The 16,248-nt window shown below is 35.1% G+C and overlaps 1 protein-coding gene across 3 annotated transcripts in view; it reads left to right on the forward strand.

The window, feature by feature from the left end:
* Window positions 1-16,248, forward strand: part of LOC118188850 (GTP-binding protein Di-Ras2-like) — a 548,874-nt gene that overhangs the window by 465,327 nt on the left and 67,299 nt on the right. For 2 of the 3 annotated variants that reach the window (XM_085812591.1, XM_085812590.1), the window contains one exon: window positions 3,402-3,560. In XM_085812591.1, coding sequence (XP_085668717.1) covers window positions 3,423-3,560 — 138 coding nt within the window. In that variant the 5' untranslated portion in view covers window positions 3,402-3,422. The remainder of the gene's footprint in view (window positions 1-3,401; window positions 3,561-16,248) is intronic. The other variant, XM_085812592.1, reaches the window with a different exon arrangement.

Raw genomic sequence — 16,248 nt, forward strand, 5'->3', positions numbered from 1 at the left:
TACTCCCAAAAGGGTGCTTTTTTAACATTTTGTGTGTTGCCTTTATTTATTAAATATCATGTCTTCGCGCTCAAATCATAAAACTCAGTTCAACAGCAATATCACAAAATAATTTTAAATTGAAAATATCTTTAGAATTTCCGATACTCATTCTCACGCTCTGGAGATAAAAATGTTTTTTTTTTCCGTACAACGTTGCCATGGCTCGCTTTGAAATCCTCGAGTTTGTTAATCAAAAATTTGTTCAAGTTATGCAAAATATGAACTCGATAATAAAACAAATTCGAAATCTCAAATTTGGGCTTCCAGATGCCCATATTCGCTATAGGATTAGGTCATTCAAAATTGGATAGCTCTAGGTACCGTTGTTTTATCACCATGCGAGAAACACACATACATTTAAGCAGATTCTTTATTATTTAATTTCTTTAAATATAACAGAAGGCGATAATATTTGGTGGCAACAGTTTGAACAGTGAATCAACGCAGAAAGTGAGTCGTCGCAAAATGCCAAAACGAAATTCTGAGCTAACGTTTCTTTGGGCTAAAAATGGAAGCTTTTTTATAGTGGTTAGAAATCTAGAGGTGCCCTTAGCCGATATAGTGGTTAGTAATCCTGACCGCCTTAGCAATGGGCCTGGTTTCGAATCCCGGAGAAAGCATGGTTGTAACTGTCCCTCCTTTCACAGGAGGCAATGGTGCCACCTATTACGTGCTTCCAGGGTTTCTTAAAATTTCTTGGTGTGAGAACCGCATAATATTTATGAAAACTTCGAGGGACTCCATAAGCATTGTGCAAATAGGACACACGCGTGAGTGAAACTGTCAGTTTCTTCACTTGTAATATAATATTACGTTATTTTCTGGCACCAATTGTTACGTTATTTTCTTCCTTCACGTTCGTACGGGGTTCGTGTGGATTTGGATTGAATAACGACGACAGCACTTAATGGAATATCGAAACACACTTTATTTACCAATATTAATCAGGACCGTTCCACAACCCTTTTACAGTCGTCGAAGATCTACAGTAAACACGCTGGAACAATCAGCGACATAGCCTTCACGCTGTCAGGCAATAACGGTGGAGACAGCTTCACTTCAAAGCACCAGAGTGCAGCTCCCGACTCTGCTCGGACGTTCTCGGAACTCCACGTACTCTCGAAACTCTCCACAACTCACGATGCATTCGACGACACACAGAGCACAGCTCCCGACTCTTCGGTCCAGTCGTTCCCGAAGCTTATAACACACTCTCTCGACGATGCACTAACCGCGATACACTAAGTGACTCTTCGATGCACTCGACGACCCACTCGCCACACGCTGCCCGGCTTTCAGCTCGATCGATTCCGTACGGATTGACTAACTCGAGACTAACTATCTCGCCCGTAGACGAGGCACACTGTAACTAACTGCTGATCAGCAGGGTTTATATAGCTTTCGGCTTGTATTCGAGAACATTCTCAGCTAAACCGGTAAGAATTCGTTCCAGAAGCTTCTCCATCCGTCCATGGTATATCGCCAATTTTGTCGCCAAATGAGCGATTTCTCGCCAAAGCATAATCTAGGAGCGTCAAATGTAGGGCATGAGAAAATCAAATGTTCCACATCCTGATGTACTGTTGTTGAACATTCACGGAATTTTTTTTTATCTTAGATTAAAACAAAACGGGTAACTTGCAAATTTACCGTGGCCAGAATAAAACCTGAGAACCTTTAAAATTTATAGAGAGGAAAGACTCGGAATGCAGTCTGGGGTAGAAAGAACGTTCTAGTCTGGGGTAGAAGCTAAAAGCTTTTTATAATGAAAGAACTTCCAATAGCTCTTTCGAATGCTAATGCTGATTGATATCAGTGATAAATTTAAGGCATCTTTAGCTAAGAAATCAGCTCTTCCATTCCCATGGAAACCGTGATTAGCACGCACATAAGAAAAGTGGATATCAATTCCTCTATTTCTAAGCGTTCAGAGTACTGACAAATTGCTTACTGTGCGAGCTTACGCTTTTAAGACTTAAGGCTTTTGTGTTCAGAATTCTTAGTAAATTAAAGTGGCTCTGATTGGGCTCTGTCATATTAAGAAGAGCTGTACGAGTACTTTTGGCCCACCTGCGGCCGAGCGGTAAAACCGCTGAACTCTGGTAGTTCTACCAGGGTTCGATCCCAGGTACAGCTCTCGACTCTGCTTCGTCGTTCTCGGAACTCCACGTACTCTCGAGACTCTCCACGCGATGCACTCGACGATACACAAGAGTAACGCTCTCGACTCAGCACAATCTAAGACAAAACTCGACGTTGCACTAATTCGCGATGCACTAAAAGACTCTCTCGATGCACTCGACGACCAGCCCAGCGCTAGACTTTGAGACAATGACTGACTATCAGCTCGCTAGACGAGGCACACACACTGACTGCGGACCAGCAGGGTTTATATAGCTTTCGGCTTGTGTTCGAGAACATTCTGGGCTAAACCCGTAAGGATTCGTTCCAGAAGGTTCTCCATCCGTCCATGGTATATCGCCAACTTTGTCGCCAAATGTAACGAAATGAGCGATTTCTCGCCAAATGTGACAACTCTGCCTTCCCTTGCCATTTTATGGCAACCCTAAAACTGCTTTACGGGGAAGCCGTCTTACCGCGCCTGGACATTTCGTAACAATATATTTTTAAGTAAATATTATTTAGTTTTTCGGGGTGCGAATATCGTGCTGGTCACTTTTTTTTACATAAATTTTATCTGTAAAGTTGAGGTGCGGACATTACACGAGCGTATATATATATATATGTAAAAAAAAATTCCATAGTCAGGAATACACTTAAAATTCTAACTGTATGTTCTTTTCATTTTTAATGGCGACGGTCTCTTATTTGAAAGTACATGGAATTAAATCCGCAGCCCCGTAGTCAAGTTGTTTTCCCGCCTTTCCTACACGTACAGTTATAGAATGTTCTGGAAATATTTAAAGCGAACTGGATTGGCTGACGAGGCTGACGTCATTTCTTGGAAGCTCCGCCTTTCCAGAGGCTATAAAAGGACTCGCAAAAGAATATCGGGGGCTTTTTCTTAAATGTCACGATGCAGTAAACTTAATACAAAAAGTTATTAGTAATTCTTTTTATTTACTCCGGATATCTGATTTTGTAACTGCTATTTTCTCCTGAATAATAATAAATGGATCCTGTTTTTTTAAACTTATCGTCTGACAATTTAAGCTACGACTAAAGCTGGTACATCACATATATATATATATATATATATATATATATATATATATATATATATATATATATACATACAGAGAGAGACAGAATTTGTAGATTAGTATATATGAATGATTTAAAATGTGGTGACCATTATTATGATGCATACAAATATAACATTTTTTTTTTACTTGCAGAAAGAGGAAATGTGAAGCGTGATGCCTGAACAGAGCAACGACTACCGAGTGGTGGTATTTGGGGCTGGAGGTGTAGGCAAGAGCTCTCTGGTTCTTCGTTTTGTGAAAGGATCTTTCTGTGAAATGTATATACCCACCGTGGAAGACACGTATAGACAGGTAGGATTTTTTCCTAGAGACTGCTTTTGCGCGGAGCTTTTTATAATAACTTTACCATATTCGTTTGTGTTTTATTACTAAAAAAGATTAGAAAGCTATTTTTAAAATGCCCATACGCAGACATATTACATTAGACTTTTATTATAAAAAGTTTTTATTGAGATCAAATAAGATTGACTTTTATACATATACAGATGATATTGTTTTTAACACTGCTTTTTATATTTTTAATTGTCATTTTTTACATTCAAAGGAAAGAAGAGCAATTACTTTTAATAGATGCATTCCTGTATTTAATGATACTGATGTCTATACAGATGGCTCGGGGTTGGAGGGAAAAACTGACATAGCATTTGTAGTATTCTATCATGGACTGGAGATTGAACACAGGAAGTTTAAATTAGAAAAATATAATTTGGTGTATCAAGCCGAACTGATTGCTCTACAAAAAGCCTTGAAGTGGCTTGTAAGAAATCTAAATGAATCACATATAATTACAATATATTCTGATTGTATGTCAGTTCTTCAAGCACTCTCTGACCCCGAGCAGCAAATTTAAATATTCAAATTATTAAAAAATTGGTGATACAATTGGAGGTAAGGCATCGATTGAATTTTAATCGGGTTAAAGCCCATATTGGTTGTTTGGGCAATGAGAGGGCGGATGTCTCAGCAAAGGAGGCAACAATGAGTAATGATATTGAAACTGTCGATGTACAAGCCTCCAGGAGAAGATGCATTAACATTATGAAGTGTGACATTGTAGATAAATGGCGGACTCAATGGGTAAATTCTGCTAAAAATAATATGTTCATGAAGATTTTTGTTCCTAAGGAAAATATGAATATTAACAATGACATTGACTTGAATCAGTTAATTTCTTTCCAGGTCATGGGAGATTTCCCTTTTGTCTGAAAAGATTCCATGTTCAAGATAATGATTTATGTAAAGTATGTACAAAAATAGGAGACAATGTCCACTTTATTACAGAATGTAAGTTAACCAGATGCATTGATGGAGCGAACATAGATTTTACGAAAAATGGTTTACTTAAGGCAAGAGGAATAGCACATAAGATTATGAGGACTATTAATAACAATAAACAAGCCATTGGCATTGTGTGATTCGTGTGTCTGTATAGTTGTGCGGTGATATCTCGGCATTTTTTTGAATATATCTTGATTAACAAATCATTTTCCTGTAGTCAGTTGCAAACGATCTATTGGAGTTTATTTCAGCTTAATCGAAATTTAGCTTTCCACAATTTCAAGGAAACTTAAGGCACAGATTTTGTCTCTTGTGTGTCTATCTATATATGTATAGAATGCCGTTTTTTACTGTTTTATAAACGAACTCTTGTGAACGGAATGTACTAAACCTAATTCCACAATGAAATATGTGTCTCGAAGAATATCGATTTTTATATTGAGAAGCATTAAAACACTTATTCTGGAAATACTTTCTCAATTTTGTATTGAGTAAAATGTTAGTGTGAATTGTTTTTCGATTCTATCTCCTGTCTGTTTGACATTTATTTTACATTATAAGTTCACATCTAAACTTTTAACACGCGAATAATATTATTCGTAATCTGTTAGTTCTTAATGCAAGTAGATATGTGTTTTTAAATTCCTTTATTTTTATTATATATGTTATGTAAACATTTCGTACATAACCTGAATCTCTTTCAGGTTCACATTTCAAGAGAAATTTTGAATTTATGTGTGAGCGAAAATAGTTTGATATTGAAATATATCTATTAATTTTATAAATTAAATCTAAAAATTTGTGTAAAAAACTTCTAGAGCAGCGGTTCTCGACCTTTTGTAAAACATTAGTACCACCACTACATTTTACAATGATTATTTTTCCATTTCTTAAATATTAAAATATATACATTAACTTGCGTTTTTATTTTTCTGACACCAGTTGTTACGTAATTTTCTTCCTTCACGTTCGTAAGGGGTTCGTATTGATTTGGAGTGAATAACGACGACACTTGATGAAGTATCGAAACACACTTTATTTACCAATATTGATCAGATAGCTGCAAAATCACTTTTGCAGTCGTCGAACAGTTATAAAATGCTGACACGTTCAGCGACACAGCCTTCACACACTTTATTAGCCAATATTGTCAGGACAGCTCCAAAACACGTTTTACAGTCGTCGATGAACTTGTAAGAATTATGTTAATTTTATTAACAGTTAAATTTTAAGTTCCTTTCCTGTCAAATTCTTAACTTCAACTTACTACTTCCGGCCAGAACGTAGTTTTGGAATCTTGCTGAATATTTAAACCACGAAGTTACTTACTGAGTCAGAGAAAATCAAAGTTTCTGATTTACGCGCGTCTGCCTTTTTTGGCCTCTCTAAGAACTGTTATTACGCTCGGTCGTACTCAGGCCCTTGCTAAGCTTCGCAGTCAAATAAGTTAAGGGGGCCAACTCGATTTGAACCTTGATAGCTTCGTCTATACTTCTTTAGTTAATCTTAGTTTTAGTTTAAATCATAGTCTTTTAAGTTAAAGTCCAAGTGCGGGCTTTGCTTGTACACTCCCAGGCGGAGTTTTGTTAAATCTTATTGGAATCATAAGGGGTTAGTTACCCTTCTATCTTAATGTTTCTTGTCACCGAACTCGAGCGATTATTCGCTTATCATTTCTTAGATTCTTTACTTCCAACATTAAATTAGAAATTAAAAAGTGAGGAACTGTACAAGCGATATCGCAAAATAATTTTAAATTGAGCATCCGAACTTGTTAGTTCTTATGGTATTTTTTGTCATTTAGCTGGCCACCAAGCCCCCCTTTTTAATTTTAATTTTAATTTTATTTACTTATTTATTATTTTTTATTTTCTTTTATTTTTTTAAATTTTTATTTACTTATTTATTTATTTATTTTTTAGTTTTTGTTGTTTGAACAGTACAAAGCTTCGCACTTTCACTTTTCGTAAGTGAACAAAAATCCTTTTATATTTTCGAAAAACATTTATTACTCGGGCGTACGGCTCTGAATTTAAAAGAAAATTGAAAGGTATTTTCAATAATAAAATTTTTAATCAAATAACCTGGAAAAAAATTGTAACTTAACAATTAATCTAATAATACTAATTATATTGTTACGTTATTTTCTTCCTTCACGTTCGTACGGGGTTCGTGTGGAGTGAATAACGACGACACTACTTGATGAAGTATCGAAACACACTTTATTGGCCAGTATTGTCAGGACAGCTCCAAAACACGTTTTTACAGTCGTCGATGAACTACTATAAACATGCTGACACGATCAGCGACACAGCCTTCAAGTTATGAGGCTATCACGGTGGAAACAGCTTCACTGCAAAGCAGCCGAGACAGTTACCAACTCTGCTTGGTCGTTCTCGGAACTCCACGTACTCTCGAAACTCTCCACGCGGTGCACTCGATGATACACAAGAGTATAGCTCTCGACTCAGCACAGTCTAAGACAAAACTCGACGATGCACTAATTCGCGATGCACTAAAAGACTCTCTCGAAGCACACGACGACCAATTCGAAGCTAGACTTCGAGACATTCGCTCATTGACTATCAGCTCGCTAGACAAGGCATACACTCTAACTGACTGCAGACCAGCAGGGTTTATATAGCTTTCGGCTTGTGTTCGAGAACATTCTGGGCTAAACTGGTAAGAATTCGTTCCAGAAGGTTCTCCATACGTCCCTGGCATGGAAAACCATTGTCGCCAAATGGGCAGTTTCTTGCCAAATGTGGCAACCCTGCTTTCTCTTGCAATTTTATGGCAACCCTAAAACTGCTTTGCGGGGAAGCTATCTCATCGCTCCTGTACATTTTGTAACAATATATATATATATTGCCATTTGCACAACCTGTTGGCTATTTGTATTAAATACGCATGCGTAAAAATATTCGATTAAAAATTGTTACCATTTTAATTATCAAAATTTAAGTTATAATAATTGAATTCTAAAATTTTGTGCGAAATTTGGGCGTGTTTAAAAGAGATCAATTCCTTTATGTCTGGTCTTATTTCACTTAGTTTTAACCGTAAATTAGGATCCACTTTTAATTTCTGTATTTATTTTTCAAATACAGCATGGAAGAAAATCCTTGCTCGCACGAATAGGTTTTGCAAGAAGGCAATAAAATTTGAACACAAATGCCTTTAAATTGTTTTTTCCGGTTCAGTCAAAAGTTAATCAGTCTGCTTAACCACGTTCCTTCACAAGTATTTTAATTTAATAGTTAAAAATACTTTATTTCTTTGTGTACCACCTATTTTTCTCTTGCGTACCAGCAGTGATACGCGTACCACCGGTTAAGAATCCCTGTTCTAGAGTATTTAACATCTTGTAGATAATTTTTGCAGATATGCCAGAGTTTTGTATAGAGATATGCCAGAGGTCCGTGGTTCGATTCCCGACGAAGGCGATTGCATATTTTTCATCTTTTCTGCTTCCAATTAACCTAATTTCTCTACAACATTACGTACAAAGGGGCGTTTTTCAAACTTTTTTATGTTACCTTTATTTATTAAATATCATGTTCTTCGCACTTAAACCATAAAATTCTATTCAACAGCAATATCGCAAAATGAATTTCAAATGAGCATATCTTTAGAATTTCCGTTACACGGTCTCGCGAGCTAGAGATATAAATGCTTAGCCTCCCCCCCCCCCGGGTACAGTGTTGTCATTGCTCGTTTCGAAATCGTTGAGTTTGTTAATCAAAAATTCGTTAAAGTGTTATAAAATATGAAACCGATAATAAAACTAATTCCATAATAAGGCCCATATTTGGATGGGAGATTACGTTATTAAGAACTGGATGGCTCTAGGTAACGTTGTTTTATCCCAATGCGAGAAATATACATACATTTGTGTATATTCTTTATTAATTTCTTTAAATATAATGCGGGACTCTAATATTTAGTGGCAACAATTTGAAAAGTGAAGCACTTTTTCCACTGAGCCAAAGGAAAATGCCAAAGTGAAATGGATGGCAAATTGCTCTTTTGAACTAAAAATAAAAAATAGAAATTAAATTAAAAATAATTTGTAATATTTAAAATAAATATCAAACCTTTAATAAATCAGTAAAATTGGAAAATGAATGCCTAATTTGCATTTGGAATAAAATGATATTTCAATATCGATAAAACAACCACAGGCGTTTTAATTACATGGTGAGGTACTTCATATGATGTATACTATAACACACAATTTAATACCGAGTGTCATATTTAAATTTAAAATAACACAGGCAGGAAGGGGGTAAAATAGCAAGGAAGGTAAATAGTTTCAATAAAAGCACAATCGCTTTCTCGCACCTATTCTGTACTTAAAGTATTTTGAAATTATTTTAATTAATGTTTATTTTACGTAAGGATAACAGATTCTACATTTCATTGTTTTCACAAATAACAGATCTTGAATCGGCGCTTGAGGGGAACTTTAATTATAATTTTACTTCCAGCATCCGCTTGTTTTTCTTGGTCGTTTCTTTTTTTTTTTTTTTTTAATAACATACTTCACCATTGGACTGAAAGTAACACATGTTAACGTTTCTCATGAACTAGGAATATTCACTCTAATTAATATAAACATTAAAGTGAACTGTTGAAAATTTCCACTAATACTTTAAGTTGAAATGTTCCTATTGATTTAAAACGAACGTTAAGCACTTCAGTCACCACCAGACACCACAGGAGAAGCTTATATATTATATTCACTCTAATTAATATAAACATCAAACTGAACTGTTGAAAATTTCCACTAATACTTTAAGTTGAAATGTTCCTATTGATTTAAAACGAACGTTAAGCACTTCAGACACCACCAGACACCACAGGAGAAGCTTATATATTATATTCACTCTAATTAATATAAACATCAAACTGAACTGTTGAAAATTTCCACTAATACTTTAAGTTGAAATGTTCCTATTGATTTAAAACGAACGTTAAGCACTTCAGACACCACCAGACACCACAGGAGAAGCTTATATATTATATTCACTCTAATTAATATAACCATCAAACTGAATTGTTGAAAATTTCCACTAATACTTTAAGTTGAAATGTTCCTATTGATTTAAAACGAACGTTAAGCACTTCAGACACCACAGGAGAAGCGTATATATTATATTCACTCTAATTAATATAAACATCAAACTGAACTGTTGAAAATTTCCACTGATACTTTAAGTTGAAATGTTCCTATTGATTTAAAACGAACGTTAAGCACTTCAGACACCACCAGACACCACAGGAGAAGCTTATATATTATATTCACTCTAATTAATATAAACATCAAACTGAACTGTTGAAAATTTCCACTAATACTTTAAGTTGAAATGTTCCTATTGATTTAAAACGAACGTTAAGCACTTCAGTCACCACCAGACACCACAGGAGAAGCTTATATATTATATTCACTCTAATTAATATAAACATCAAACTGAACTGTTGAAAATTTCCACTAATACTTTAAGTTGAAATGTTCCTTTTGATTTAAAACGAACGTTAAGCACTTCAGACACCACCAGACACCACAGGAGAAGCTAAATATCTTTTTACTTAGTCCAGTGTGGTCCAACTTATAGTTACCAGAGGGCCAATCAAGCGTTACTATAGGAGACTAAAGGCCATAGACATTAACCCTTTAACTGTCAAGTTATTTTGATGATTTGGATACACAAATTGTCAAATTTGTTTTGCAAAAATCAAAGGTTTAGTACAAAATAAAATATACTTAAGTAGTTCAAAATTGATATTTTGAAGTACATGGGTAAAATTTTTAAAGTTTTGTAGCCACTGCATATTTGCTTGAGGCAGCTGCCACTCAACAAGGCAGTTGTAAATTTCGCTTCTAGTGGAGCATTATTTTCTAAAAATTAAAAAGATTAATTATTTTCTAAAAAATAAATAAATATAATACCTATTAGTAGTTCAGTAATTCAGTCTTGTGTGGTACAACTGGAAACACTTTTCCAAACACAAACCAACTGCACAATCACTACACCAGAATCGTGTTTCCTTCCTTATCTTTTCCCCATTTTTATCCTTTTTCGAACAACACACTTTGCACTGTCTTGTAGGCGCACGTTTCGCAGGAGTAGGAGGAATATGGGATATAATATGTCGTTCAGTAAGACGAGCAGGGTTATCTATTGTAGGCGGTTTGCCAACATTCTTTTGTCCAGAAGCTTCGTCATCATATTTATGTAAAAGCTCTTCTACAAATTGTATTCGAAATTCTAAAAATGTAATACGTTTCCCTACTACATTTTTATAGAGCAAATATGAGTTCCAAACTATCTTGTCTAGTAAATGTAAAAGTATCTTTTTCTAATATTTTTTCTGATGTTTCAGATTGTTGGATGAAAGGATATTTCCTGATCACAGCGATCTACACCACCCATAGTTAGACTGTAATTAGAAACAATCTTCGGCTTGAGTATATCTCCATTTTTTTATTTTTGAGGCTGACCATGGAAATATCATCAATACTGCTCATCAAACACACATCCTTCATCTTCGGTTGAAGTATCTAAATCATCTATATAACGTTTCAAAGAATTGAACGTCATTTTACAACAAAAAGATCCCGTGCACTTTGAACCAAAGAACTTATAACCTCTAACCTTTGAAATCTTCAGTAAAGTGCTATCATCTATTGAATTGAGAGCACATTAACTTTTCCCGAGATACAGTCGGGTTTGACAAAGAGATGAAGCCGAAATAAACGTCTCCCGAGATATATTCGGGTATAACAATGCGATGCACTCAAAAAAAAAAAATTACCCCGAGTAATACTCCGGCGTGACATTTTCGAACAAATCTCGGGCATGTCCGTTAAAAGGTTAAAGAAAGAAAATGAATTATATGTAAAGCACTTTATTTTATAGTCTAGAAATAAATTTGATCATTGGCACTGCTTTTTTATACAAGTTTATCAATGTCCATTGTTTGCAGTAAGGCTGAGGCTGGATTCCAGTGAAGAAATTTCAATGCGATTTCTCGTTTTTGATTTAATTTTTTCGAAAGCAGAAATTAGTAAAGTTTTTTAAGTGTGAAAACAACTGCCACGTCTGGCAAGCTTAACGAAGAATCTGCACAAATTGCGGTTAAAATAATAAATGCGAGGGAAAATAAAGTAGACGAAATGATAATGCAAATAAAAATTGAATACACAATAAAACTTTTTAAAAAAAAATTGAAAGCTTTCACATTTTATATTACACCTAACGTTTTTGTGTGTTACCCTTATTTATTAAATATTATGTTCTTTGCGTTTAAATCATAAAATTTAGTTCAACAGCAATAGCGCAAAATGGCTTTGAAATGAGCCTATCGTTAGAATTTCCGATAAAAACTTCCGCGTGCTGGAGATAATTTTTTTTTTTTTTTTTTTTTTTTCGTACAGTATTCCTACTGCTGGCTCTGAAATCGTTGAGTTTTCTAATCAGAAATTCGTGTTAAAGTTTTACAAAATATGAAATAAATAATAAAACAAAATCGAAATTCAAAATTTCAGGCTTCCAGGTGCCCATGTTTAGGTGGAAGACTACGTTATTCAAAATTCGATGTCTCTAGGTAATGTTGTTTTTTCACAGTGCCAGAAATATACAGGCGTTCATGCAGATTCTTCATTCTCTAATTTCTTTAAATATGATGCAGGGATCTAATATTTGGCGGCAACAATTGAACAGTGAAACCTTGTTTGTAGTGAATCAACGCAAAATGCCATAACGAATTTAATAGAGCCCTTCTGGGTAAAGTGGCGCTTTGGATTAATAATCAAGGGAAAGTAAATAAAGTAGCCCTAAGGGAAAAAAACTAAGTACGATAAAGGAAGGGGAAGGTTATACGAATTTTAAACATTTTGTATAGACATTAGGTTAATTGGAAAAGCCGGAGAGATGAAAAATTGGCTAATCTTTGGAATATGGTAACAGGTAGTTTGGCGACATTTTGGTAAGGCGATAAAGGTTACTAGGTAGGACTTTAGCAGTGTACATGGATAAAGTCAAGAGTGTGCGCAGTGCCATTTTTGTGAAATTTTGGGATGTTTTTTTTAAGTGAAAATAGATCGACGTGTACATGGATACCGTGTGTGTGCAATTCTTAAAGACGCGGCAAGGAGTTTGCGATTCTGCACTTTCTCCCAATTTCGCACCTAATCTTCGTCATGATTAAGCACTTTTGTTCCATAAAAGTTCTAGCATAAGCGTAATTCGGCTAGCAGATTGTTGAAAAAAATGTTAAGTAAAAAAAAAAAAATGCCTTTACTTTGTGAAAACAAAATGGCGTCCAAATAAAAACGCGCAGGTAGCTGTAGTAGGGTTAATCGCCAAATGGTCGCCAAAAAATCGCCAAGTTACCATAATCCAAAGATTAACCGAAAAATTAGCAATCGCCTTCGCCGGGAATCCAACCACGGACCTCTGAAATACCGGCCCAGCATGCAGAACCACTACACCACGAAGGCACGTCAGGAAAAGGAGAGAAATACCTTACAATTTTATCATACTTAAACATACCAATCCCTAAAAATCTATATACCTATTCTTGAAAAGAAGAAAAGTTTTGCCGGGAAATACGGTAATAATGAGAGTGTTTCGCACCGTGAAAATTGAATTAATTTCAGTATATGCTTTTTAAGAGGTGTTTATGCTAAGGTAGTCCGAAAGACTTAGTTTATGTCTTATCAATATCTACGTACATACATTATTAAAATGGTCTGCAAATGGGATTTTAGGACATGTCAAAGTCCCTTAAGTACTATGCACATCACGCAGAATACGCCTAGCGTCACGTCCATTATGTCGTTAGAGAACGTCGAGCTCTTCCATCTACGCATTACCTATTGATCTTGATATTTTAACATGAAGGGATAATTTTAGCCAATATTTTCCTGTAATGTTACTGTAAAACTGTTATTAAATTCTGTAACCTCATTGTTTGTTATCCCATAAAAAGAGCTTAGAATGAAACGAGCACTTTTGATGAAAATTGAATTATAGCTCTGCAGGATTTACAAATTACGCTAATTGTTTGCAAACGTAACGCTTTTAAGGTTAGGTCAGGATATTTTAAAATTAGTGTACGATTAAGTAGCTCTTGAATGGCTAGTAAGTATAGTGTAGGTAAGTATAGTAAGTATAGTACTAGTAAGTATAGTGTAGGTAAGTTATTCCTGTTAATTAATTTTTAAAGGAATAAATAAGGTAGATTTACAGGCTGCGTGAATTTCAGTCGTTTGACATCTTTTTATAAAGATATATAACAATTAAATATTGAAATGGATCCTGCAGGTAAATAAAGTTAATTAAGATTCAGTTTTAGCAGAATTTACACACGCTCTTTATGCACATTTAAAGGTATACTACAGGACAAGCCCGCCAGATGAGCGGGCTGTAGCTAAAGCAAAGGTTATGTGTTTTATGTACCCCTGAAACGGAAATGTATAAAAACATGCCAGCATTAATGAAACCAGTTCATTCTTTCGAAGCAAGAACCAATTCGTAAATAACTTTTTATTCCCAAATCCGGAAACACAAACTTTCGACGTAGGTTAATATGTATACGTATGAATCATGATAAATATTTAATGTTATATAACAACTTTTTCTCAATATATATTAGTAAAAGAATTAATGTGGCACTAATATATCGTGTCAATTATCCTAACCCTAAAAACAAAGTTCCCAACAACAGCTATTTACTTACAATGCTGTCAATAACGAAAGATTTTCGACATACAATGACGTCACATGTAATCGTCTGCATTTTCCAACGTCAGAATATGACCTTATATATAATAACAATATGCTTAATGTTTGGCAGTGCTATTCTTTATTTCATATTTTATAAAACTTGCACATTTTTACCTCCTTGTACGAAGTAAAAAGGAAGTATTGTAATCGCGAAAAGCTTCAAGCAGCATATTTCAACGAAAACCTCCACTTTCACCGCTTTCCAATACAATTAAACGATGTTTTTGCATGATATCTGTACGTAAGGACAGAATAAAAGACTCTTTTCCTCCAAAAAAACTAAAAAACTGCTTTAAAATGAATTCTGAAGAGAATTTTTCGTGGCGTCTGTACGAACGTACGTACGCATCTCGCATAACTCAAAAACGAGTAGCCTGAGAACGTTGAAATTTTGTATGTAAGACTGCTATGACATGTAAATGTGCACCTCGTATTTTGGTTACAATCGGCCGCGCCAAACGTATGTAAATATATTTATAAGTATATCCACTCTGTTACCCGGCTCAGTGATCTCAGTTTCTTTACTCTTATATGTTTGTCAATTGTACATTTTTTGCTTTAAAAATGATTGAATTATGTTGTTTTTATCTTCCGGTTAAGGGTTTTATGCCTATAGTAAATCTGTCTGGAATATTTTTAGAATTATCAACAATTTTAAAATTGTTTAAGTGCCGCTAAGCCTAATTTGATGGCGGCCATTGCTCTTGTTTACATTTGAAACAGCTGAGTAGCGGATTTGTTGCCAATCTAGAGAAACCTAGCTTCGCAACAACAAAGATAACGCCTTCATTTATTATTTAAAACATGCTTAATCCTTTCTGGAATTTTTTCGAGGAAATAAGCGTTTAAGATTTACTTCGTAAATTTTAATACAGATATTTTGAGTTTTTATGTATTTTTGCCTTGTCGCGAAGTGAAAACGGAATTAATTGAACGAGAAATACTCAATCGTCTGTAGAAAACTGTTTCGTTTTTGTTTTGTTTGCTTAATTTCTTTTATACATCATTCTAGCTTTACTATAGTATTTGAATAGAACATGTGGCAACGATTAGATAATTCTTTAAATGATATACATTTTGTGCATTCTGAGTTATAATATGAACGAAATATAATACTGTTAAGTGAACCTAGCGCCAGAGTGTGGCTATGGTAAACAAAGTGAATTTTAAAGAATGCATTTATTCTATTGTGGTTTATGCGCTGTAGGTTTAATTCAATCTAATAAGTTTAAATAAAATGCAAGAAAAAATGCGTATAATTTAATATTCCGTACAAGGAAGTCATGTGGTGTACGCATCAGATTTTTTTATTAGGAAACTCTACGATTTGAAAGTGAGCAGTGGCGACAGTTTTCGAAATAAAGCAGATTTTTATCTCTAGCGTACGAGACATGCCCCTCGGTAAAATGAGGTTGAAAATTAGCTTTTTTAGAGTTTTTAATTAATATCTCCGCTAATTCAAGTTCTACGAAGATGAGAATTGTCGAAATGGCTTCACATGAATTTTTGGAATCCGGGGGTATGTCTCTTGAAATTGTACTCCCCCCCCCGCAGATCCGGAAGAGATAATGCCACAAACAAAGAGGCAGACGCGCACAGATTTTAATAATTAAAAACTAGCGGGCAAGCCCGCCAGCTGAGCGGGCTGAAGCCCATTACTTCAGGGGACGGATGCCTTCGTGGTATTCGAAAGTTGAACCGAACTAACAGTGTACAGCGATTTTACGTTTGCTGCGCCCGCTTTATTAAAGTATGCATGCAGTATTTTCTCCATGCGGAAAATCACGAAAACACACATGCAGCCAGCCCGCTCGCCGGGATTAGAAAGTTTGACCGAACTACCAGTGTTCAGCGAATTAACAGCTTAGCCGCTTGTACGAAGTGTAATCGCGAAAATTTTCGGGCGT

Source organism: Stegodyphus dumicola, chromosome 3, assembly GCF_044657685.1.
Source record: "Stegodyphus dumicola isolate Sdum_Otavi_A_Nest chromosome 3, ASM4465768v1".
Classification (NCBI taxonomy): Eukaryota; Metazoa; Arthropoda; class Arachnida; order Araneae; family Eresidae; genus Stegodyphus; species Stegodyphus dumicola.